General features: G+C 34.5%; 1 protein-coding gene across 2 annotated transcripts in view; it reads left to right on the top strand.

The window, feature by feature from the left end:
- LOC124364219 (CD109 antigen-like) overlaps nt 1–26,487 on the top strand; it is a 128,742-nt gene that overhangs the window by 51,675 nt on the left and 50,580 nt on the right. For both annotated transcript variants that reach the window (XM_046819536.1, XM_046819537.1), the window contains exons 3-9: nt 11,905–12,097; nt 13,470–13,694; nt 20,650–20,900; nt 21,432–21,590; nt 23,909–24,080; nt 24,666–24,848; nt 26,119–26,220. In XM_046819536.1, the coding sequence (XP_046675492.1) occupies nt 11,905–12,097; nt 13,470–13,694; nt 20,650–20,900; nt 21,432–21,590; nt 23,909–24,080; nt 24,666–24,848; nt 26,119–26,220 (1,285 nt within the window). The remainder of the gene's footprint in view (nt 1–11,904; nt 12,098–13,469; nt 13,695–20,649; nt 20,901–21,431; nt 21,591–23,908; nt 24,081–24,665; nt 24,849–26,118; nt 26,221–26,487) is intronic.

The raw sequence follows: 26,487 nt of genomic DNA, 5'->3' as shown, positions 1-26,487 counted from the left end.
AAATCTACAATCCTAAAAGTTGCCTAGAGTTGTAGTCAATTTTAATGTTCAAACAGTAATAAACTCGCCAATTTGATTAATTGAATTTGCATATTAGGTATTTCCGATAGTGTTAGAGTTTATTCGATGTTACGTGGTAATGTTTTTCTTTAATCTATTTATACTTAACTCTTTGAATGCCAACGTCCGATTTTACCGGATGTTCGGGAAAAAATCACTAAAAATCGAAAATTTTATATTTTTAAACTAATATCACATGATATTATTCGTGAAGAACAGTCTTTTCAAAACAATTGTTATAGCACACTTCCGATCAATTTACTTTAACGAAAATCAATATTGAACTCACATATAAACATTTTTGGTTGACATGGCTACCGGAAACAATGTGACATTAGTTTCTTAAATGTTGCACAACTCACTCATTATTGAAGATAATGATATACATTTTTAAATATTTATAGAAAATGTAATACCCTTTCCAGTGATATGGACAAAAGGAAAGGATATGAATTTTTTTTGTAGTGATAATTTGGTTTAAAAATTAGATAAATTCTGGAATCCTTTTAGTTAAGTCTATTTTGGTACCGGTATTCCTAAATTTAATTTAATGGTAACTTTGTTATTTTATGTTAACTGACAGAGTTTTTAGAGAAAAATATAAAACAATTATGTTTGAAGCTTATTAACATTATCAAACTGTGAATATTTTACTGAAACCTTGCGAAATGCATTCAAAAGGGCTGGCACTTTTAGGTACACTCACTAGAAAAATACCTGGCCCTTTTCAGTACATACACTCAATAAATACTTGGCACTCACTCGAAGGGTTAATTGTTGTTTCTGTCATTAGCCGACAGATAGAGCGTAAACTAAACGTTTAAAGCGGCAGATGACGTATCTTCTTGGAGGACATATATTCTCTCACCTCTGTGGTAGCCTGTTTGGTACGCAGGAGAATGTGCCAAAGAATGACAATACTGGCACAGACATTCCCAGTAGACAGACTGAGGAGGCTGAAGACGTAGGAAGGCGTGGGAGGTCGACGACCTTCCAAACCGCTTATTGCCGTTTCCCTTTTTATCATTCGTTCTGGTCTGTGAATTCGCACTGCTGTTGCCTTACTCAGCTTTCCCTGAAATGAAATCTACCCTCGACGTCCGGAGGTATGTGCCGAGGACCATCTCGACCTTTGGGAAGACAATAGTGTTGTAGGAGAAATCCATTTGAGGAACCCACTCTCTAGTAATGGTTCTGAGCTCTGGCCCGCTAGTAATGGTGGTGAGGAGCAAGATCCCATCACTAAGATATTGGTGAGCTCTAATTCGGTAGTAATGGTGGAGAAGAGCAAGATGCCTTAATTAAAACCTTGATGAGCTCTGTCCGCTATATAGTAGCCTAATGGTGGCGAGTATCAAGATCCCATCAATAAGACCTTGGTGAGCTCTTACCCGTATGTAGTAATGGTGGTGAGGAGCAAGATCCCATCACTGATAACTTGCTGAGCTCCGATTCGCTAGTAATAGTGGTGAAGAGCAAAATTCCATCACTAAGATATTGGGGGGCTCTTGCACGGTAGTAATGGCGACAAGAAGCAGGATCATATCACTAAGATATAGGTGAGCTGTGTGTCATGCAAGTAATGGTGGTAAGGAGCAAGATATCATCACTAAGATATTGGTGAGCTCTGCCACCCTAGTGATGGTGGCGAGGAGCAAATTTCCATCATAAGACCTTGGTGATCTCCGACCCGCTATATAGTAATGATGGTGGGGAGCAAGATATCATCACTAATATATTGGTGAGCTCTGCCACGCTGGTAATGGTGGTTAGGAGCAAGGTATCACTAACCACCAGATTTTTGTGATCTCTGACCTGCTAGTAATAGCGATGAGGAGCAAGATCATATCACTAAGATATAGGTGAGCTCTGACATGCAAGTAATCGTGATAGTCCATCTTTGGGAGGGAAGAACCACGAGACGAATGATAGACAATGGACCGTGAATAATTTAGAATAACAAGGTTTGTTGTCAACAACAACCTCACAACCACACGTGTGGGCTACTTCACATACAATGTTTGCAGGGGCATACCCAATGGAGGCCTGGAGGCCCCCTTCTCCCGAAGTTGCGATTTATCTTAGAAATATTTTATTCAGATACTACTTACACCATTCAAAATTATAACAATATGTTTACAAATGTCTATATATAGCCTATTCATAGTTCTTATATTCGTAGTATATTTTTTCATAAATTAATCACTAGGATTATCCCTCCAAGAAGCACATTCCTGGATAGGCCCTTGAGAGCGTGAACTACAATTGAAATTTATAAAATCAAAACAAATACGTACATAAATAACCATCACTATGTAAAATATTAGAATCATAACTAAACATTCAAAACTGTATTAATTTAATTAGATGACCAGTAATATTTCTGATCCCCCCAAAAGGTGAACATTTTTCACATTTTTCGCCGTGCTCAATCAGTAATCAGGTTCTAACTTGATTGGTAAAGATAAATCGGTACTTATGCATGGAGACCTAAGGAAGTTAGTGAGCATTAGTAATGAAATTTGCAATTTGAAACTTCAAGTTTCGGTTATCAAACGATAAAAATAAGAAGAAATAAGAACCTCTTAAATAACTTAGGCTGAAGAATAATTTACAAATTAAGGTATTGACTAAAATTCTGTAAATTTAAAAGTATTTTATGAATTAGGCTAATAATTAAAAATTAATAGGTTTTAAATTATATTTAATATTATATATTGAAGGTGAAAACTGTCCTAGTAAGAAAAAAATCTAAAATGAACGTATGTTTATGATTAACATAGCCTACAGTTTGTAGGCTATATTGTACTGATTTATAATTTTAACACATTTTTACGTAGACAAAGTGTAACCAAATATTTAATACAAGTAATTAAATTACATTATGATTGGAATTTATTAAATAGATACTCTCACGAAAGTTTTGCTGTTCATCAATTGCGTTCTATACATACAAACAGGTCTAGAATAATGTGATCTATATTTCTGTAACTCGTGCGGTAATAAGCTACACATTTTTATGACGCAAAAATAATTAAATATTAACCCAGACGTACTATAAGGCTACAACTTTTACAGACAGTTGGAATAAAACAATTGGCAAATAGGGCCTAGCCGTGGAAGGCCTAGCCTCGTTCACCCACGGGCCTAGGGCCTGGCAACCAATGGCTTGCGCAACGGTGGGTGTGACGCCCTAGCTTGTGCCTGCCACCACCTGAACACTCGCCAACATTCGCCATTCACGCCTCTTTCAACTGGACAAATGTTTGGTTATAATTTCAATTTGCATAGCGCTGCACTGTTATGATTTCGTTAGTTTGTATGTTAGGTTCTTTGGTGTTATCTGGAGGCAACTCTGTCCCTATCTACTTCTTGATATTACGCAATATAGCCTAAGTAGGTTTAGATTAGATTATCTACTACCAAAGTTAAAGTGAAGTTGGTCTGAGCATGAATTTGGGTACTATCTCTGGGAATGGTTTTATATTTTGCCAGTAGTGCCGAAGCCCGTACTGATCGGTACTTTCCCGACCCCAGATCACGTGCCAGATCGTCCAACTTTCCGACGCAGATCATCTTGGATGATCTGGCGCGTGATCTGAGGTCGGGAAAGTACCGACCCCTGGCCAGAATTTCTGGTACTTTCGGCGCCACATCGAACTTCTGGCGTAAAAAGAAAAATATCCCTCGAGATAGTACCTGAATTCAAGCTCAGATCAGTTGAGTGCTCATAAATATGTACGTATGTACCTGTATTTACCCACTTACATAACCTAATAACGAATAGTAGATAGAAACTGAATGGCCTCAGGATATTGCCAAAATACTGCATTCTGTCCCTATTCAGATGCACGAATCAATTCATTCTTATGGATATAAACAACATCATATCTTAGCTTAAAAAAAGTTTTAGGCTTGCCAGAATATATTAATATTAAAGGCGATTATAGGTCTACGATGCAAGCATAACGTAATAGCACATACCGAAATGATTGTGGTACGGGCACAAAATAAAACTTCGTTTTTGCCATTTTGTTACTGGACTATTTACACTGCTAAATAAAACCTTCTCAGCATAATAAGAAACAAGACTATACACTCATACTATGTTGTCTATTGGCGCAGTGTAGCGGGTACGGCGGTTATCGCAAGATAACTGAATCAAGCAACGTCGAGCGAGGCTGCTACCTGGATGGGTGACCGCTGAGCGATCTTGTCCTTGCAAACAGCCCGCCTGCCCGGCCATCGGTGGTGGTTCGGAAGTCACCTTTAATCCGTTGGTCTCCAGGTTGTGTTAGAGAGGGCTTCTTAGCCTTAACTTGGCTTGGCAAAATAAGACATTCTTTGGCTTTGACTATTACCTATTTGAATATGTGTGCATGTTTGAAGTCGATGATCGGGCTCAGTTATTATGATTGTACATCTAAAGTGTGGAAATAATATAAATTTATACGGGGCCAACAAAGGATGACAAAACCCGTCTATGCACGAGTGCATAGATTACCGCAATTTATGAGATGTGGGCAAAGAAATGGGCGGCGTTGTTTTCTATAACCTATACCGCAAAACAGTATCTGCAAGAAATTCCAAGCATTGTCGCGGTCAGCAATTCTAATTCGAAGAAACCTAACCACACCTCTTTCTGTCCCACTGCTGCAGCCCTGTGGTGGTAGCTTTCAAAGAAGGCAACTATAGAACTTGCTTATAAACTGAACTGATCTATTTTTCTCTCAGGGATGTTCCTGTTACTAGTAATGTAAGTAGCGAAGTAAAATTACTAGGCTTTACACTGGACAACAGCTTGAGCTGGGAACCCCACATTTTAAATTTGTGTAAAAAACTATCCCGCATTGTCTTTTTTCTTAGGAAACTTAAATTATCTATAGGCCAACAAACGTTGTTAATTGTATACTATGGTCTTTTCCATTCACAAATGAACTATGGAATTCGCCTTTGGGGCAACGCCTGTCATGCCTCTAAGGTCTTCATATGGCAAAAAAAAGGCCATGAGAGTTCTGGACTGCCTAACCTTGAGACAATCATGTAAGGCTAGTTTTAAGAAATTAAAAATTACCACAGTTCCATCCTTATATATTTTAAGTACTTTGCTTCATGTTAAACAGAATATAGACTCCTTTGCTGCTCAAAACTTGAATCATGACCATTTAACTAGAAATAGAAACAACCTTATAACTCCATATGTAAGACTCTCAAAAACTTTAAATAGTCATGTTTATCAACAGCTCATATTGTATAACAAACTACCATTGCCTATTAGAAATCTGCCTTTTAACAAGTTTAAATGTTTTGTATCAGACTGGATTAAAGACCAAGCCTTTTATACTGTGGCAGAGTACAAGGACTATAATTTTTCCGAAATTAGCTAGGCAACTGATTACTATTTTTATACTATAGCCTATAAGTTCTATAAATTGTAAGATCTTATTATAAGTAACCTAATGATCTCAAAAATGCTGTTTGTCTTCTTGTATTTGACGTATCCAATTACATTGTAAAATGTCTTAAAGGAAATAAATAATATTGTCTATTGTCTATTATGCTGGTTCAAACTGTACCAGTCTGGTTGGGATAATTTTTTAAGTAAATGAATATATTAGTCTGCCCCTCTAAAATATTTTCAATGGTGGTAGGAAAATGCAAAAAATTGTACTTAATCCATGAGGAATTGAACGCATTTAAAGTAGAAACCATTTACCATGGGCGTGTATAAGGGGGGGACGAAAGGGGCGCAAACCCCCTCCAACGTTTTGATGGATAAACATTAAAATTGTACCCAGTCGTTTGTTTTAAGATAGAACATATTTATGAAGTTTAATAGCTTAAAACGTTTTCTGGGGAATATCTCCGAGTCCCTATTTTTGGAGGGTATTTTGTACCTCCTACACCTCAGTGAGTCGGCCCCCCTCCCGAAATAATTTTCTATATACGCCACTGCATTAAGGGGAATCTTACAGTAAAAACCAAAGAAAATTACTTGTTATTCCTATTGCTGTTCTTCCATTACCATCATGAAATTAAAGCCTCACTTTAATTATTATGGTTCATTATTAAATGCGAAGTGAGTGAGTAAAGTTTTGCGTATATAGGGTGGTATACTTTATACAAAATAATATGTTGGTTCAATAGTTACTGGTATCTTAATGTAACATACCCGCAGCTTCGCACTCATGATTTTCAATCCTCTATTGTATTTGAAGAGTCACTAACTACCTTAAAAATTATTTCTCAAGTCCAGTATTCTTTTACTAAGTTTAACTTTCACAACTTCAGCCAAGACAAGAATATTAAACCGTCTAGAACAGGACCTTCATTGTAAATGTTTCAAACTTTAAATCAGCGTAATTTTGTAAAGAGTGAACCTTTTGAGGTTAGATTTGAGGTGTTTTACTCTACAAATAAAAACCTTTAATTTGATGTTCTACTCGCTCTTATTTAAGATTTCATTCTGACAACCCCCCCCCCCCCCCGATCAAAAGGTAGATTTTGGGTTCAGTTATGAAAACCCAAGTTTTTTACCTGTAATCGTTTTGGAATTATGGAGTCCTTATAGGGCTTATTAACACCATGTATACATTTCTAGAGTGTTTATGGTTAAGAAGATCAGACACTAAGAGAAATTGCAATTGGCCCTTGTAAGTTTTGCGCATGTTGGATGTTTTCTAATTCAAATGAATTATGTTCCCGGCGCTACATCTGAGTCTCGGAATCGAACTGCGGTCAAAAAGCAACTACAAGCCCTTGTAATCTAATTCCGGTCTAAGATATTTCCGATACCACAGTCGAGTTTGCCCTACTGTCCCGATTAAGAAAATACAAAATGTAAACACTTAGGATTGATGAGCCCTTACGGATTGTTCATTGAGCTGAGTTTTTAACAATGTTCAAACCAAACAATATTTACAATACATTAGATGTTTTTAATTCGTCACTGTTGCAGTCTGGAGTAAAAGTTAAATAGTAACTTTGTCTTTGATATCTGATTTAGCACTGTATACTTAATATTTTCTAACATTTTATTGCAAACAAATGCTTCATCTTCTTTGGTGAATTTCAGCTGAATGTGTCTACATCTCTTTAGTGTTGAATTTGGATTATGAAACATAAATGTTATCATTATTTTTACGAGTTCTAAGTATTATGAGAATCTCTTTGAGTATTTTTCTTAAAAAAAAAACTTCCTCGGACTTCAACGAATATTAAAAGGTATTATTAGTCAAAAATTCAGCCATTCTCAAGATCACCTCTGCGCTTGGAAACACATTTAAGGATTAACATTTATTTATGAGTAAAACGTAAAACACGGAGATGTTTAGTATAATCAATTGAAATGTCATTGACGTAGAAACAACCACCTTAAAAAATAAAACACAAGATACCAAAATAACAGATACAAACATAACCCCTCTCAAGAAAAGTATATGGCCTTCTGCGCGGCATAACTCCGTTCTGGGTTACAAGGCTGTGAAAACCGCCAACTTTTATGGGCGATAACGGTCTACGGAAGCGGACATGGGCGATTAGTTGACACACTTCCGACGTAATCACTCACGTCGCTGCAGTAAAATTGCACAGTCGGCGAAGTCAGCCATTGTCAATGCGCGCCGCCACCGGTGAGTTCCGTAACTGATAATTCAGCGCCTCTGGTTAATTTTCTTTCACCGACCACCGGTTTCACCAGTCATCCATTGAGCTCTAATTTAAATGTTTCAAGTACTGTAGCGCGACCATCGACGAATCTATCGATTGTACATTGATGCCCCAGAATAGACTGAATTACTTGGGTTTCAAGGAGAACATAACCTTAAAAAATATAGCGGAAAGCACTGCAATTTTTCCTGGGCTATTGATTTATTGGAACGATTCTGTTTTGTGTAGTAGGTAACATAACTATTCAGTAGTTTAATTCAAATAAAGGGTTCTTTACAGTATTATTAATGTTTCTTTGAAGTCATATTGCCGAAAACCATGGAAGAAAACTTATCGAATCGATTGTACACTGATGCCCCAGAATAAGTTGAATTATTCGGTTTCAAGGAGAACATAACCTAAAAGAACACAGCGGGAAACCGCTACAGTTTTACCTGCGTTATGGATATAGTAGAATGATTCAGTTTTGTGTAGTAGGTAACATAACTAAAAAATCTTTTATTTCAAATAAAGAGTTGTTTACAGTGTTTTTAAAGTTTATTTGAAATCACATTGCCAAGAACCATCGATGAATCCAAAGATTGTACATTGATGGCTCAGAATAAGATGAATTATTTGGATTTCAAGGTGAAACCACTACAGTTTTACCTGCGTTATGGATTTAGTGGAACGATCCTGTTTTTCATAGTAGGTAACATAACTATTCAGTAGTTTACTTAAAATGAAACGTTCTTTACAGTATGGTGAAAGTTTCTTTGAAGTTCATATTGCCGAAGTTCAAGGAAAACATAACCTAAAATAATACATTTTCAAAGGGGAACCGCTACAGTTTTACCTGCGTTATGGATATAACAAAACGGCTGTTTTGCGTAGCAGGTAACAAAACTGCACAGTCGTTTACTTCAAATAAAACGTTCTTAACAGTATTGTGAAAATTTCTTTGAAGTCGTGATAATTTACACAGCTTTAAGACCGAGCTATTGCCAAGAAATTCCAGGTTTCGGAAGCGTGTGGGTGACTTCAATTGCTTAGTTAGTCACGGCCACATTTGAAAATTGGTATGCAGCTCTCGTCTCACTATTGTCCCACGTGAGTCCGTGGGAAGTTTTGTGAACAGCGTGAATAGTTATCCTAAAATGTGGCAAGTAATATAACAGGTAGTAAATTACTCAGGTTTCAATTCTCCATGATTCACAACTGTTACATAAATCATTTTCTGCTATTTTCCGTCTTCAACCGTATAGGTATAAAAGTCCCTATTCATTTTTGATTGGATATAGATACGAGGCTCGTATGATAGGCAAAACATGACACGCAATCTTGTATTGCTATGGAGCAACATTTTTGAACAAGTGTTTCTCGAACACCTCAGCAGTTTCCTGGAAAGGTGAGAAAGTTGGTATTTCTTGATCTCCTCGAAGAATTTCACCGTGTGCTCAATGAATCGTTATAGCACAACTTATAGGGGTGTAATGTACGAGTCTGTCCCTGAAATGCATCAGACATTTTTGGTGACTAATGGTAACAGTGTGTGGAGATCTCAATCACTTTCGCAAATGATCCTGAAAATAAAAAATAACACATGGAGTTCCACATGGATCTATCCTCGGATAATTTTTTCTGATTTACGTAAACGATATGGACCAGACGATACAGAATAGAAAGGTTTCAATTTTTCAAATACACGATAATAAGTTCATTAAAATTCATTTTTCTTAGATCATGTTTTTCAGCTTGACACGCTACAAATAACAAGTAAAGCCGACCATTTGGCTAAAAAATGCTGACCTTTGGTCTCTTACTTTGGCTGATGGTGATAGTATATACGTGTATGGATTACAGTATATTTTTGGCGTGTCACACAAAAACATGATGAAACAACTTTACGTTTTTAACCCTTTTGGTACATTACCATCTTGCCCTCCACTAAAACTAGTTTTTTTCTTAGGAGACATTCCTTTGTCGGTTTCATAAGAAAACTAAGTGGCTTGCTTAAAGAATACAAATTGTTAGATGGCGTCTATATGTTCCTCCCGCTTCCGTGGATGGGCGGAAAGTTAACGTAATAATTTTTAAGGAAAAGTTTCGTTTATCAAGTGGAAAATAACACATGCGTCCTTGAAGGTAGGAAAGCTACATGTAGGAACTATTGGGAAAATATATCAAATATACTCTCACCACAAATATTGTTAACGCGCCTAGGGTAAAATCTACAAATGAACTTATAGACATCGCATACCAAATTCAGTTTAATGCTTCAGTTGGGAACCTTAACTACTGACGTAGAAGATTTAAATTGCTCTAAACGAGCCCTACTTTTAGCGTAATTGCCAGCCTGCATTTCCAATCACATCGTAACTTTCATTACGCGGCGAGAAAGTCAGACACCGCTGTAACAACGGCCAACTGCCGTGCTGAAGAGAAGTGAGAGATAATTAGGTCTAAACAAATAACGGTGACATGACAGCTGTTGGAAAAGTGACAAAAGAGAAGGTACCTTCCGATTCGGGAGTCACCGCGGGGTTCGCCCTGGAGGTAACTAACTGCTCTATTGTGTATCTCGAGGTTAGCGGTGTCCCTTGTTCAGTTATAATACCCTGCTACAAGGTATATACAGAGTGGCTCGCTGACGAATTAGCGAGAAATGACTCATAGAGGCACTTTCTTGGAACTGAAACAGCCTGTGGTATAAGAAAATCAACTGCCTACCAAGCTATCAGGAAATGCATAAAGAATAAGCCTTGTCATCGGTGGCAGAGTTTCTCTGGACAAGAAGCTCACTACAGGCATTAAAATTGAGTTCACGAATTGGTCAATGAAGATAAACAAAGACCTTTTTATACAGGTTATTTCCCTTATTATTGGACACGGGAAATTCAGGAAACACCTCCACACCTTAGGACTCACTTCTAGGTGTAGACTATGTGATCAGCTGGAGGAGACTGTTGAATACATTTGGGATTGTGGAGGGTTGAGGCTAGGGGATGAAACCTTTTTGGAACCTCACAGATGATTTTGACGTCAGCATTGGGCAGAAGCTCTTGGTTCTCATTGAAGGTACAGGAGTAGGCAGACCTTACTAGCAGAACTAGGAGTTCACAATAAGGTTAGGTTTGCGTGTTGAGAACTAAGAGTTCATTATATTCCCATCTTTAATTTAATCTTACAAGTATGAGCATTGGAGAGGATGAAGCCCACATAATGGCAAATATTTTGGCAAGACTAAGCGTAAGAAGACCCCTTCTTTTGTTTTTACTGGTGGAGGCTGGAATACAGGTTCCTTTTCCTCCAATGTGGTATAACTGAGATAGGTCCCATCCTTATTCATCCTGAATTATTTGTTCAAGTAGTATGTTTTTAACTGGTCTCTCTCTATTCCTTAGCTAGATAAGTAGTCTAACCTGCGTACTCAGTTTAATGATTGTTATTATATTTGTTGCGTGGTTTATAGAGGTAGTTTGCATGAAGTCTACTCAGAACACGTTTGTTGTGATTTCTAACTTCTGTGTGTCACAATGTATTTGTATGAATTGTTCACTTTAACCTGATTTGTATTCTATATGTAAAGTATCAGCCTTAGGAAGAGGTCAGATTGCAGATCTAGCATTACTGTTAGAACTTAACTAAGGCAAATGTTTAATAAATCCCATTAATTTCATAACCTGAATATCCTGTTACTCGATGGTTCAGTAGACATAATAGGTTTAGTTACAAATTAATATAGGAATTTTCTTTCAAGAAAAGTATTGATTGTTAGTGGCACATTTTTAGTGGGGTTGAATTGTGAGGGTAGTGAAAGGGTTAAAATACCAAAGTGATAAATTTTGTTTCAGATTATAATTTGCATACACTATTGAACAAAGAGTTGAAAGAAGCAACAAAAATCTTTCATTTTCTCAAAACTCGTGACTGTTATATACACTTTATTTTTTGGCATTTCCTACTGATTGGTTGGCAATGGGATTGGTGAGAGGTAGATGTGGGAGGATCTTAACTGAAGGAATAATTTTGGGCTGCTCCAAAACCATCCTCTATATTTAAGAATTATATATATATATATATATATATATATATATATATATATATATATATATATATATATATATATATATGTTATCTATTCCTGTCAGTTACCGAAATTAAAAATTTTGTTATGACACATTTTATTTGTTGCAGGTATTATACGATTGTCGCTCCACGGGTGATCAGGCCTAACACAGAGTACCATGTGGCTGTGAGCACAGTGAACGTAGGTCAGCCAACCACAGTAAAGGTGGACGTCGGAGGTAAGCAGGACAGTGGAGGCACCTTCAAGATCAGTCAGTTCATCACAGTCTCGCCCTACGAGAACAGGATACTGAAGCTGGATGTGAGTGAGAAATAATTGAACACAGTGATCGTACAAAAAGGTTGTAAGATGTTAGATGAGTTATTGTGCCTACAAAGCTTTAGAAATCTTTAAAGTAATCCTCTCCTTCACTAATCAAATACTTGCTTCAACAGAAAATACAAAATTTTTCCTCTTGATACTATTTTTGGTACTTATCATAACATTACTTCCCTTTACTAGAGTTCAAATGTTATAAAACTGAAATTAATTGGTAAAATTCTTGTTATTTGTCAGCATAATGTTAACTGTTATAAAATTTATTATAACTATTGAAATACGTACAAACCAAGAAAAAAAGTCTGTATGATTGTTTGAACCTCAGCCTTGATGGCGACATACAAAAATGATCCATCAAGACATGGGAGTATACAAGGAGGGGCTTAGGGGCTCAACCTCCCCTCAAAATTTTGAAATACAAGCATTAAAATCGCACCCAGTTGTTTGTTCTAAGCTACTTTGTTCTAGCTCAACAACTTTCTGAAGAAAAATTTTCGAGCCTCTGTTTTTGGGTATTTATACCCCCAAAACGACCCACTGTGTTAGCCTTCTCTGAAATATTTTCTATATACGTCACTGCCTCTTAATAGTGTATATCACATATGAAGAATTAAGAAATCTTTATTGTCTTTAAGCATTTATGACAATGCAATGGACAAAATAACTTTTTCTTATAACTAAATGGCCTACTTCTATCACACCTTTTAAATCCCAAAAAACAATTGTAATGATTAGCCATTACAAAATTAGGTAAAAGTAAATTTTATATATTCATGGTAAATGTCAATAACGCCACAACTTACTCATTAAAATAAAATAAAAGTAAATATAATGCTAGCAGCATCTCGCTAAATATATATAACATATATAAAACATTATATACAGTATAAATTAAATAGTAAATAAATAACAATAAATAGATAACAATACAACAAATAAAAATAACATTAAAATATATTTAACAACAATAAATAAATAACAGGAGATATAACTGTTAACAAAATTTTAATTATTACAAAAATTTAAGTACTAATATCACATGTTAATTAGTCATTTAAAGAATAAAATGTGTTATCAACAAGCCAATTACTTACAACATTTTTAAATACACTAATAGACATATGCTATGCTTTTTCAGGAAGTTTATTAAAAAGTTTTACATAAAAGATCAAAATTTAAGTCTAATTACCAATGCTTGAAAGAGCTAACAAATATTTTAAACTTATCTTTATGAATATATTTATGAAAGTAGTTTGTAGTCACATAACTGAATTTGGCAAAAATAATTTTCATTCTGTCAACCTTCTGAAATGATTTTATCAGTACAAGTTTGTGTTTTTCTTTTATGTGCTAGATCGGCGATGTGGGTCCGGGGCAATACAACATCACAGCTCAAGGTTCGGGTGGTCTAGATTTCTACAACTCCACGGCTCTCCAGTACATCCACAAGAGTTATTCTGTGTTTATCCAGACAGACAAGGCCATTTACAAGCCTGGACACAAGGTCCAGTTCCGAGCCTTGGTGCTCAATTCCCATCTCAAGCCCTCGGTCACCGCCCCTCTGGACATCTACATTACCGTAAGTTGTCTCTCATCCTCAGAAATTGTTCACCAGTTGTAAGATGGAAGCATGTGTTAATGATGGGTTTAGAAGATGTCTAGAGCTAGGTAGGAGTATTTCAAGAAGGATAGCTAATCAGAGGTTGTTATATAATCCTCTTGCAGCCAGGTGATGATGCTCCTGGGTCATTAGTCTACAAACCATTCACATTGTCACAGGGTACATTCATTATCCAAGAGATGAGACCCAATTTGTTCTGTATGAGAGCACGAAGTAACTTACAATTTTTAAAATTGGTAGACAAATTTTCTCAAGGAAAGGAATGGATTGCCAGTTGCAGTAATTTTGATGAAGGTGAAATGGTGGGGTACTAGTAGTTTTAAAAATATGGATTGTGAAATTATTCTATAGGTAATTTTTAACTTGAGACACTTTAAATGAATCATCAGACTCGTAAATAAGTTTTAGTTAGCCTATGTCTGTGTCAGATTATGCCGATATAACTGTTATTTACATGTCTAGTAGTTGATTTTAAATGTATTGATCTAAAAAAATGTAACCTTCATCAGTACCATTGATCTGGTACTGATGAAGTACTGATAACTCTCCTCCTCATTCTGTTCGTCAAGATCAACATAACCTTCATCAGTATAAATGACCTTGTACTGTTTGGACTCTCCTCCTCATTCTGCTTGATAAGTTCCAAGTAATGTATCATCAGTATCTTTGACATTGCACTTTATGGACTCTCCTCCTCATTCTGTTTGATAAGATCCAAGTGATCTTCATCAGTACCTTTGACTGTTTGCATTTTTCTCCTCATTCTGTTTCCTGTGATCCAAGTAACATTCATCAGTACCTTTGACCTTGTACTGTATGGGCTCTCCACCTCATTCTGTTTGATAAGATCCAAGTGATCTTCATCAGTACCTTTGACTGTTTGCATTTTTCTCCTCATTCTGTTTCCTGTGATCCAAGTAACATTCATCAGTACCTTTGACCTTGTACTGTATGGGCTCTCCACCTCATTCTGTTTGATAAGATCCTCATAAACTTCATAAGTACCTTTGACCTTGCACTGTATGTATGGACTCTCTACCTCATTCAGTGTGATACGATCCAAGTAACCTTATCAGTATCTTTGACCTTGCACTGAATGGACTCTCCTCATCAATCTGTTTGATAAGATCCAAGTAACCTTCAACAGTACCATTAACCTTGCACTGTATGGAGTCTCCTCCTTATTCTGTTTGGTAAGATCCAAGTAATCTGTGTGAGCGATCCTGTCCTTGCAAGCGGCCCGCCTGCCCGGCCATTGGTGGTGGTTCGGAAGTCACCTTTAAGCCGTTGGTCCCCAGGTTAAGTGTTAGAGAGGGCTTCTTAGCCCTAACTTCGCCTGGTAAAATAAGACATTCTTTACTTTTTTTTTTTTTTTAATCTTTATCACTACCTTTGACCTTGCACTGTATGGACCTCCTCCTCATTCAGTGTGATACGATCCAAGTAACCTTCAACAGTACGATTGACCTTGTACTGTATGGACTCATCTCTTCATTCTGATTGATAAAATCCAAGTAACCTTCAACAGTACCATTGATCTTGTACTGTATGGACTCATCTCTTCATTCTGATTGATAAAATCCAAGTGACCTTCAACAGTACCATTGATCTTGTACTGTATGGACTATCCTCATCAATTTGATTGATAAAATCCAAGTAATCTTCAACAGTACCATTGATCTTGTACTATATGGAGTCTCCTCATTCTTTTTGATACGATCCAAGTAACCTTCAACAGTACGATTGACCTTGTACTGTATGGACTCATCTCTTCATTCTGATTGATAAAATCCAAGTAACCTTCAACAGTACCATTGATCTTGTACTGTATGGACTCATCTCTTCATTCTGATTGATAAAATCCAAGTGACCTTCAACAGTACCATTGATCTTGTACTGTATGGACTATCCTCATCAATTTGATTGATAAAATCCAAGTAATCTTCAACAGTACCATTGATCTTGTACTATATGGAGTCTCCTCATTCTTTTTGATAAGATCCAAGTAACCTTCATCAGTTCCATTGACCTTGTACTGTATGGACTCATCTCCTCATTCTGATTGATAAAATCCAAGTAACCTTCAACAGTACCATTGATCTTGTACTGTATGGACTCATCTCTTCATTCTGATTGATAAAATCCAAGTAATCTTCAACAGTACCATTGATCTTGTACTATATGGAGTCTCCTCATTTTTTTTGATAAGATCCAAGTAACCTTCATTAGTTCCATTGACCTTGTACTGTATGGACTCTCCTCCTTATTCCGTTTGATAGGACTCTCCTCCTTATTCCGTTTGATAAGATCCAAGTAACCTTCATCAGTACCGTTTACCTTGTGCTGTATAACCTTCATCAGTACCTTTGGCCTTGTACTGTATGGACTAGGGCCAGAATATGGCTTTATGAGGAGGGGCAGGTTAAAACTTAAAAAATATAAGGGATGAGAGGGGATTAAATCTGTAATATATTTAACATTTGGTAATTTTTAACTATTGCTAGCCTTTGACTCTAATCAAAATTTGCACTGATGATTAATTTGTGTCTTAGAGAAAATTTTTTCTATCACTTTCATGAAAAAACGATGTTGTATTCTCATAAAATACAATCAGAATCAGAATATCTTTATTGTCATTTGTCAATATTACAATTGCTATAGACAACGTCAATATAACTAATATAATAAATAAAAATGTTATAAGGCTACTTAGTTTATTTGAACAACTCCATTCCAGGCCTAAGGAAGGTAACAATTTGTAGCAAAAAATTCTTCAAGGGAATAAAATGCCTTACTTATAAGCCAGTTCGACAGTTTAGCTGCAAATGGTTGAAGTTCTAAGCTTCTAAACGTTTGAGGTAATTTGTTAAAACATTTAATTTGTAAATATTTATGGCTAACTAATGTTTTCCTAAGTCTAGAGGAAGGTGCAACAATATCCCGAGCTCCCCTAGTGTCATAATCATGAATTTCATCAAAGCAGATAAAGTCTTCAAAATTCTCCTTTACATATATTACATTTTGAAATATGAAAATGCCAGGAACAGTCATTATATTGTAGTCAATAAAGCATTGTTTACAATCATCTTGATAACCCAAATTGGCTAAAATTCTTACTGCCTTTCTTTGCCACGCAAAAACTTGACTGGCACCCCTACTGTTACCCCAGAGCATTGAGGCATAAAGTAAGTGTGAGTGAAAGTCACTGAAATAAGAAGAGAGCAACATATTTCTACCAACACAGTTTTGTAATTTACGTAACAGAAAACAAGCCTTAGATAGTTTAGAAATTACTGAGTTAGTTTGAGCTTCCCATGATAGTTTTTGATCTAATGTTACTCCAAGTAATTTCACTGGCTTAATACAGCTCTCTGCTATGTGCAACTTTTTTAATGTGAAACAAATTGTTTCAGTTTTATCCCCATTGACTTTAAGATGGTTGACATCAAACCACGAGTTTGCAATTTCCATCACTCGGTCACTTTGTGCTTCCACTTCTTGGAAAACTTTGCCAGTAACTAAAAAAGAAGTGTCATCTGCATATAGAATAGTCTTACATGGAATATTGGTTGGCAGATCATTTATATACATAATAAACAAGAGTGGGCCCAAAACTGACCCCTGTGGAACCCCAGCAAGGACCTCCTGAAATGAGGATTCTGAACCGGCCACTGAGACTTTGTGTAATCTGCCACAAAGATAAATTAGCTCTTGCCTCTCAGACAGTCAAAGAAAGTTACAAAATTGGTTTTAGAAAACAATTATATTGTACACAAAAAACTTTCAGTTGTAAAATTGAGTTAAAGAATAATTTAAGTGTTAAGGAAAAAGAAGATCAAATATTATACTTAATTGTTAATGATATTAAAATATTTATATCAGTTTATTTCAGAATAGTTAAATATATAGTATTCAGAATGAATATTATTTTAATATTAGGCCTATGTATAGAATGTATTTTTGTAGATTATTCATCCATGTATTAAGAAAACAAATTCTTTCAGCACCAGGGAATTTTGAGTAATAAGTCTAACAGGATGCTGCAACAATAGGGCTTTGTTACAAGTGCAACATGTTTTGTCAAACATGAGGTTGGTTGTTTTACAAATTTGTTTTTAACGAGCTGGCATTGTCTGTATATGTACATTATGGTTGCCTAGCCCCTTGGTGAATGACCTATGACTGATTCCAACATATGAATGGTAGAAACCTTTGTAATTGTAGTTGGAATAGCTGGTGCAAATTTTTAATAGTCTGTGCGGTTTATGCAGGTTTTAGGAAGTTTTACTTTCTATTTCTAAATAGTTAGCTGAAATGATGGTTTGATTAGTAATAAGATTGATGAAATTCACTATATTTATGCATATTGTAAAATTAATTTTTTTGCCATAATTGATTTTTCACATTCCAAGGAATTCACGGAAATATTTAATGTAACCATGGGTCAAGCTGCATATAATAATTTAAAAATGCAATGTGAAAGAAACTAAATTTGGACAAATTTGCAGTAAAACTGACCATTTACAGTTTTTGAATGTTAAGTATTACTTTGAAGAGTTGTTAAATATTTTATTTTTGTCATGATAAAAGTATACAATATTAAGATCTACACAATGGTGTAGAATAACATATGAATACTCGTAAATAAAAAATGTTCCACCAACTTCAGACTTTAACCTCAGCCAATAGTAAAACTTACATTTAAACACTACAGGTATTTTCTGGACACTGTATCATTAATGGAAATAATCTATTATAAAGTTTTAACAATGTCACAATATGGTTATTTATGATTAATGTATGATTATATTTATTGCAGCATTATTCATACCATAAGTTACTTCATTCATGTAATCACTATATAAGAATGCACAGTTCAAAATATGATGAAGTATAATTTACAAGATTATATTAATGTGGATTAATAAGGTCAGCATTTCTGATGTAATAAAAAGTTTACAGTGGATATCAGTTTCAGAGATACTGTGACAGCGATTACAATCTATTTCATTTGTTCTCTTACGTAAGACCTAATACATCCTGTACCCACTGCAATTTCCCTGATATTTGGAGATTGACTGAAAATTTGTAAAACATGTTATCTTACATATCTTAACAGGTGTCTTGACAGTAGCATCTGAAAGTTGTGAAGTACAGCCGACTCTCGATAATTCAAACATTCGATAATTCAAAACTCTTGGTAATTCGAACGAAAAAGACGGTCCCTTGAAAAACTCTCGCTATTTCGAAATTTTTCAATGCATTTTGATACACTCGATATTTCGAACTTACCGCAGAGGACAGACTTCTGAACACGCAGTAATTCGAAGTCTTGTCGGCGGAACTCTCTATAATTCGAAATGACGTAAACGAATTGAGGTTAGGCCGATACAGAACACGCAGTAATTCGAAGTTCACTCGACAGAACTCTTTGTAATTCGAATTGAGAGTCGGCCGGTGGGAAACACGCATTTCAACTTATTCCTGTCATAACAAGAAACTTTGCATCCTGTGTCCCAGAGCATACTCTTTGCAGTTTTGGTTATGTTTGCGTCGTGTTGTGTGGAAGTCGTGTTTGTTGTGTGTAAGAAGTGTTTGTCGTGATGGCTACTAAGCAAAAATATAAATGTCTTTCTCTTTCGGAAAAGAAAGAAGTGATCGCGGCGGTAGAAAGTGGTAAAGCGAAGTCGGAAGTTGCAAAAACATTTCAAATCCCTGCGAGTACCTTGTCTACCATTCTAAAAAATAAACAAAAATAGTTGAAGTGAGTTCCGTAGCAGGAAGAAAAAGAACGACAAAAGGTGAATATCCTAGATTAGAAGAGTGTTTAGTCACATGGCTTAGACAGTGTAGATATAAAAATGTTCCTGTTGGAGGTTCGCTTTTAAAAGAAAAGGCAAAGGCATATGCTAAAGAGCTTGGCATCCCCAGCTTTGCAGCAAGCGAAGGCTGGTTGACTAATTTCAAAAAAACGTAATGGTATATTTTTTAAAAAGGTTTGTGGGGAAAGCGCTAGCGTTAGCGACAGTGTGTGTTCCGATTGGCGTGTAGAGTTGTCCAGCTTAACAGAAAGTTATGAACCACACAAAATTTTTAACACCTACGAGACCGGCTTATTCTTTAAATGCATGCCGGACAAGACATTTACATTTAAAGACGAGAAATTGTGTGTTTAATAAAAAAACTCTTGGTAATTCGAATAGTTTTCTTTTCCTCTCAATAAATCGAAAACTCTCGGTAATTCAAAACTCTCACTAATTCGAATTTTTTTGCATGTCCCGCCAATTTCGAATTATCGAGAGTCGACTGTAATTACTTTCAAACGTGATATTACATGTCTTAACAGATGTCTTGACAATAGCATCTGACAGTTACGTTGTAATATTTTCAAATATGAGCTCTACGCCGGATTGCAATCTACAAACATTATTATTAAGAACTTTACTGAAGGGATATTTGAATTATCATGATATTGCATCAACATTTTCAAATCATAAAGAAACAAAATATTCTTTGTTTTATTTACATTTAACAGGCATCCACTTGCCTAATATAACACAGAAGTAGTCTTAACAGTATCCTTACTGTGCGAATTGGTTTAATTGATCATTGTTTGGATTAACATTAAAACCAGTGGCGTAACTACAGAAGGGGATGAGGGGCATAAAACTCTTTAAGAACCCTAAAAAAATTGTCTTACAACACCAATCCAACTTGTTTGAAATACAACAGTTAAGCGTTTTACTTTGAATTAGGCCTATTCGAATTAGGAATTTAGACTGTTCAGATTCATACAGTAAGTGTGTGCTCTTCAATCAGAATCAGTCCTACTCAAAACCAAAGCCTGGTTACGCCACTGACTAAAACAGTAGTGCTATCTGTATAAAATTTAAAGATAACTTTGTCTATGCAGGATGGAGATCGTAACAGAGTGAAGCAATGGACTCGGGCGTTGACCACGCGAGGGGTATTCTCTGGGGAGATGGAACTGTCCGCCAACCCTGTCCTCGGAGACTGGAACATCACAGTCAGTGTGCTGGATCAAGTTTTTTCCAAATCGTTCCAAGTGGCAGAGTACGTTCTGCCCAAGTTTGAGGTCACCATCGACGTGCCCAAACATGCCACTTTCAAGGACTCCAAGGTTGTTGCCACCGTTCGTGCCAAGTAAGTCTGTTAAGAATGCACTAAAAAGTAGTAATGAATGCAAATATTTTAAAACTTTTGAAGTTCCAGTAAGACAATTACGTCAACATCACAGCTATATTCTGGTCGGTATAATGCTCAAGTGTATAATGTATATTTAGATTTGTATAACACTTTTATATAACCTATAAATCAATCTAAATAAAAATTAATAATTAAGAAAATTCTCTATTACGAAACAAAATTTGTATTTATGTGACCAACTTTTTATCTAATAAGATTTCAATATAGTTGGAATTCAGACTTGGAAAAGTGTGTTTTTTATTTTTATTTTATTTTCTATATATTACAGGTTCATCATAGTTATCATTTAGTATACATGTTATTTAATTTTCAACTCTAATAATATATTTTGAATTTATATTTACAGATTATATTCATACATGAAATGAACTTTTCTTCTGATTATACCAGAAGGGTACTTTTTATGGGTCTTTGACATTTCAAAATCTTTGATGATGAGACTATAAAACAACATGTGCATGTGTGCAGGTATACGTATGGACGCCAAGTGAGGGGCGAGGCCACCATCAGTGCGTATCCTGCGTACTTCTCCTCTCTTCTTCAGCCGATTTTCACCCCTCCTGTCCGGAAAGTGATACCTATTGATGGAAAGGCAGTCATAGAGTTTGATATTGTTAAGGAGTTGAGGTAAACTTAAACTAAATTTATCGCAAATAATTTATTATCAAACACCATACAAAACTTTTTAACCAAAAAAGATAGAACCATGAAACTTGTACCACGACATTTTAATATTGCATCCTAACTTTTAGAGTGGAAAACATTGTCAGAAAATAAACGTTTGTGTAATTTTATTTTATTTCACCAGTGTTAATTTAATATAAATGGTGTAATAATGTTGAGTGGTAAGAGTATTGTTGTTATTATTTTAGCACTGGTATGTTTCTTTTTTAGTTATGTATGAGCATGGCCAATTTCAGTAATGTAATATTGGAACCTCTAAACAGGCTTAATCTTCTGACATCCTAAATTTTGTCTTCAATAATTAAGAAGTCAATTGTATTTAAATGTCAAGTATTTTAATTGGAAAAAGTAATATTTTTTGCTTAAATAATACTCGATTATGGTACTGAGTATTATTTTATTTCAATTTCTTTAAGTAATGATTATTTTTGTATCAATAAGTTTTATATATCATATTTCCTTGTGTTTGTTAAAAAGAAATTATTTTTGTGTGTTAGAGAAAATAAATATTCTTATTCATTCTACAGAGAAAACACATAAGTTTTTAATAAATATAATTATGTTTATATATTAAACAATTTTTAACATTGAAAAAAGTATATGTTTTTGTATAACTCAGTTAGCACGTTTTCCATACACTAAAAGTTTCATCATTTGATGTCATATAATTGTATTTGTATAGGTTAAGAGATAAGAAAGTTATTCAAAATCTTTTAAATATGAAAACTGTGACAATGATTACAAAAAGCCATAAAATACATAGGAAATAAAAATTGAAGAATCCAGATAATTCTAAATAATTGTTTAAATGCAAATAAAGATAAAAAGACATTAATTACAAAATTTAATAATAAAAGATTGTATTGAAGAAGTGTGATCCCCTTAAAACAATGTATTTTTAAATGTGAATAAGTGTGTGTTTATGCAAGGTATGAATATAAAACTGTACTACTGTCAGAATTGTTTTGTAAGCATTTTCATTGTCTTATTAATTTATTTTTTGCTGTTACTTTCTATATTAACAGATTTAAGCGAATTATTACACTAAGACAAACAATAAACATGTATTAGAAATCGTCTGTAAAGAATAGAAGACCCAACTTAGCGCAGGATATTACCTATAAAAAACGGTATTCTTCAACCAGTCCAAAATTTTCAATGAAACCTGATTAAGTTCTTTAAAATTGATATAACGCTATAAATGTTGGTTAAGTTGTTTGATTACTTTTGTTCAAGACTTGGTAAAAAACATGAAACTTGAGTAAACATGATTGAATGGTTTGATCAACTTTGATAATTTGATTGAATACTTGATCAGGTGAGGTCAGGGAATCACTCACAATTAAATCAAGTATTGATCAAACTTGATTTAAATTTCTTTAGAATATGATTTAACCCTTTAGACACCAATTGGCTGATTGATTTTGGACCACCTAGGTTCATACGAAAACCGTCAACATCCAGTTAATACGCTGTTTAAGAAACATTTATTTTTAATTTTATTTACAAGCTGTTAAAGTTTGTTTTTACTTGTTTGGTCTTGTGGAAGTAAATAAGAACTACCTTTATAAATGTTAGTTGATAAAAACTACCTGTTTGTTTTTAGTTATTTAAATCTCCTTTCATACTTGGTGCTTATTATGATAATTTCTTATCAATCAATTTTTCGAAAACATTTTCTGTACTTTCCTAATGAATATAAAATGTATCCACTTATCAAGTACATATAAGTATATCCCATAAAAAATGTTTTTCATGTTATTATTTTATGTAAATTTCTTTTTTTGTAGTAATCACCACATGCTTACCAAATACGTCATATACATTATGCACTTTTAATATACATTAATCAATAGCAAATTTAAAAAGCTACAGAAAAAAAAATAAATCAGTGTAGTACAGGTTGAAACATTTAGTATTGTAAAAGTGTTCACAGAATCCTTGGCAGTTTTTGATAGAATTGGCTTCTTGGGCAATGGGAGTCATGGGTCGTTCAGCTGCTTCGGGCATTGGCGTCCAAAGGATTAATACTATAAAAAATTTAGTAGTAAGGAAGACTGTTTCTTAATGAACCCTTACATCTAAGCAGTGTTGTAGAAAGAAGTAATTCAAAGTTGTATCCCCTTAGATTGATAATGGCTTTTCAAAGTTCATGATTGGGATTGAAAGAAAAGGAGAGCTCTAGAAAGACAGGTATTGTTTACTATAGGCTAATTTTTAAAGTTTTACTTGTAATTAAAAAAAAATACTGTTTTGCCCAGGCTGACCGATGAGTACGAGAGAGCCGTACAGTTTGATGTTGCTGTCGAGGAGGCGCTGACGGGCAGAAGACAGAACAACTCGGCACAAGTTATGTTACACAAGTATAAATACAAACTGGAGCTTGTGAAAACGTCAGAGTATTTTAAACCTGGTCTCAAATACACAGCATTCGTAAGTATAATTTTTGGATTTCGATGTAAACTAAAATATTTTCTTTTCTTTATTTAATTCTTTTAATGTGCAAATAAAATTAATAAATATAAATAAATAGACATTATTACTCTTTTTAGTATTTTTCACCTCATTAACAAGCTACCATACAATTTTTTTTATATAATTGAATAATTATTCTTTATTGATTATTTTGAGAAATGAGTTGTAATAGATTTGATCAGCTAAGATCTAATATTTACAATTTACTTTTCATCAAAACATTACCAACACAATTCAATTCTCGAAATATTTTGCCTTCCTTGTAAAGAGCCATCTTCAGTCAACAGATTTTAGACCTAAACTGCCAATAATACATATCTGGCTATACTTATACTTACACTTAAAATATATATTGCTTTAATACTAATACTTTAAATTGCCAATAATACATATCTGGCTATACTTATACTTACACTTAAAATATATAATGCTTTAATACTAATACTTTAAATTGCCAATAATAGATATCTGGCTATACTAATACTTACACTTAGAATATATACTGCTTTAATACTAATACTTTAATAAAATTCTCACCTGTAGATAAAACTGAGCCACCACGATGGGACGCCAGTGACCGACAGGACCAACCCCGTGAAGGTGCGCTGGGGATACTCGTACGATCAGGACAACTACAACGAGACAGAGTACAAACTGTCCAGCAACGGTCTTGTAGAGCTGATCTTTCACCCTCCCCTCACCAATGCTACCACCCTAGGAATTGAGGTCAGTAGTAGTAGCCTATTGTTTGTTCTTCCAAGTTAGAAAGAAACATATTTATTGGAGGAAATTTTTGAAGCAATTGTTGGCATTGTTAGTGTGTTGTTATCGATTAATGTAACTGTTGAAATCAGTCAATTTTTATTTACCGTGAGTTAAAAAATAATATAACCCATGTTGTCAATGCAGTTTAGAATAAAATTTTAAAACGTGATTTCTTAGGTCAATATTGGAAACATTTTCTGGAGGGAAATCCTTGTGATCCCCTAATCAGCTCTTTCATAAAGCCCTATATCATTGAATATTACAGCATTGAATATTTTACTCATCTCTCACAAGACTGGATTCAAATATCTCTTTTGATCTAAAACTGATTGAGTTTTTTTAACAGTAAATTAGCTGTCACTCTTGTTTCTTTCTCTTGTGTAATCTAGGGATTTAAATTGTGGTTTTAGTGAGCCCACTGTAAAAGCGTAATGCATCTTACAAATGTATAAGTAGAATAATTGTACTTAAAAAATTATTTAAGTATTAAATTAACACTTGCGTTGTGAGGTTTTTGGATCTAAATGTTTGTTAATTTTCATCTTGTAAGTTAAAATAATCATTGTCAAAAGTTATATTTAGTATGGGCGAAAAAAGCTGGGCCTCCAAACTTTGGAAACATTAATGAAATCTTACATCACGGGATAAATATAAATAATACATTTTCGGAACTCGTATCATGGAAGTTACTACTATGTACAGATTTATTTCAATGGTCTTGTTTACTTTAAAAATAGGAGTTGTAATTTTCACTTCTTTATCTACGTAAAGGTGTTTATTTATCAGATTCAAACAGTTTGGCTATCAATTCTAATCTTCCGCTTATAATTCCAAGATTATAAGATTATAAGTGAGATTTTCTGAAATTCAGATTGTACAATACTTAAATAAATCAAGAATGTCATGTACCACTTTGCACAAAAATGTGTACAATACCCAAATGAAAATTATTGGAAGCTCTAATGACTCTCAAATACTCTCTTCTCTCAGATTCAAAAGTATATAAGATTAGCGGTTATATTTGGAAAAAGAAAATATTTGTGGATAACCCTTGTAATGATTTGTAAGACCTGCTGTAACTACACAAAATTGGTTCTTTCTCTCACTCACTGCATTAATCTCAATACCATCTTATAATTTTTGGAATCTCAATACATGTTCATTCACCAAAGCCTTATTACTGACCCATAGTAGTATTGGATTTGTAAGTATATTCTTACTTTGTGTTTAGGCTGAATACCTGAATGTGAAAGAATGGTTTTCTACCGTCTCAGCGGCCATGTCTCCTAGTAACAACTTCATTCAAGCTGTAGTCAAGACTGAAAACCCAATGGTAAGTTTATAGAAGCTCATTGCCCATAAATGGACAAGCTTTTGGTAGTTCTTATCAAAGCATTTGGATGACTGGTTTTGACGTACTGGTACGTCTATCAAATCCATTGCATTACAGAGCCTTTGGAGTCTTCAATTCTTTATCACTGCATTTAACAATTTTGATAGTCATTCAACAAGTATCTGTAAACAAATATAGACACTGTTGTCTTATAAAAACTTTTATATTTAAATTTAATAAATTGTTTTTGATTAAATGTTCAAGTTA

This window comes from Homalodisca vitripennis, chromosome 6 (assembly GCF_021130785.1).
Source record: "Homalodisca vitripennis isolate AUS2020 chromosome 6, UT_GWSS_2.1, whole genome shotgun sequence".
In the NCBI taxonomy this organism is placed as follows: domain Eukaryota; kingdom Metazoa; phylum Arthropoda; class Insecta; order Hemiptera; family Cicadellidae; genus Homalodisca; species Homalodisca vitripennis.
Note: the sequence above shows the minus strand (reverse complement) of the source record. Positions and strands in the feature narration are given on the sequence as shown.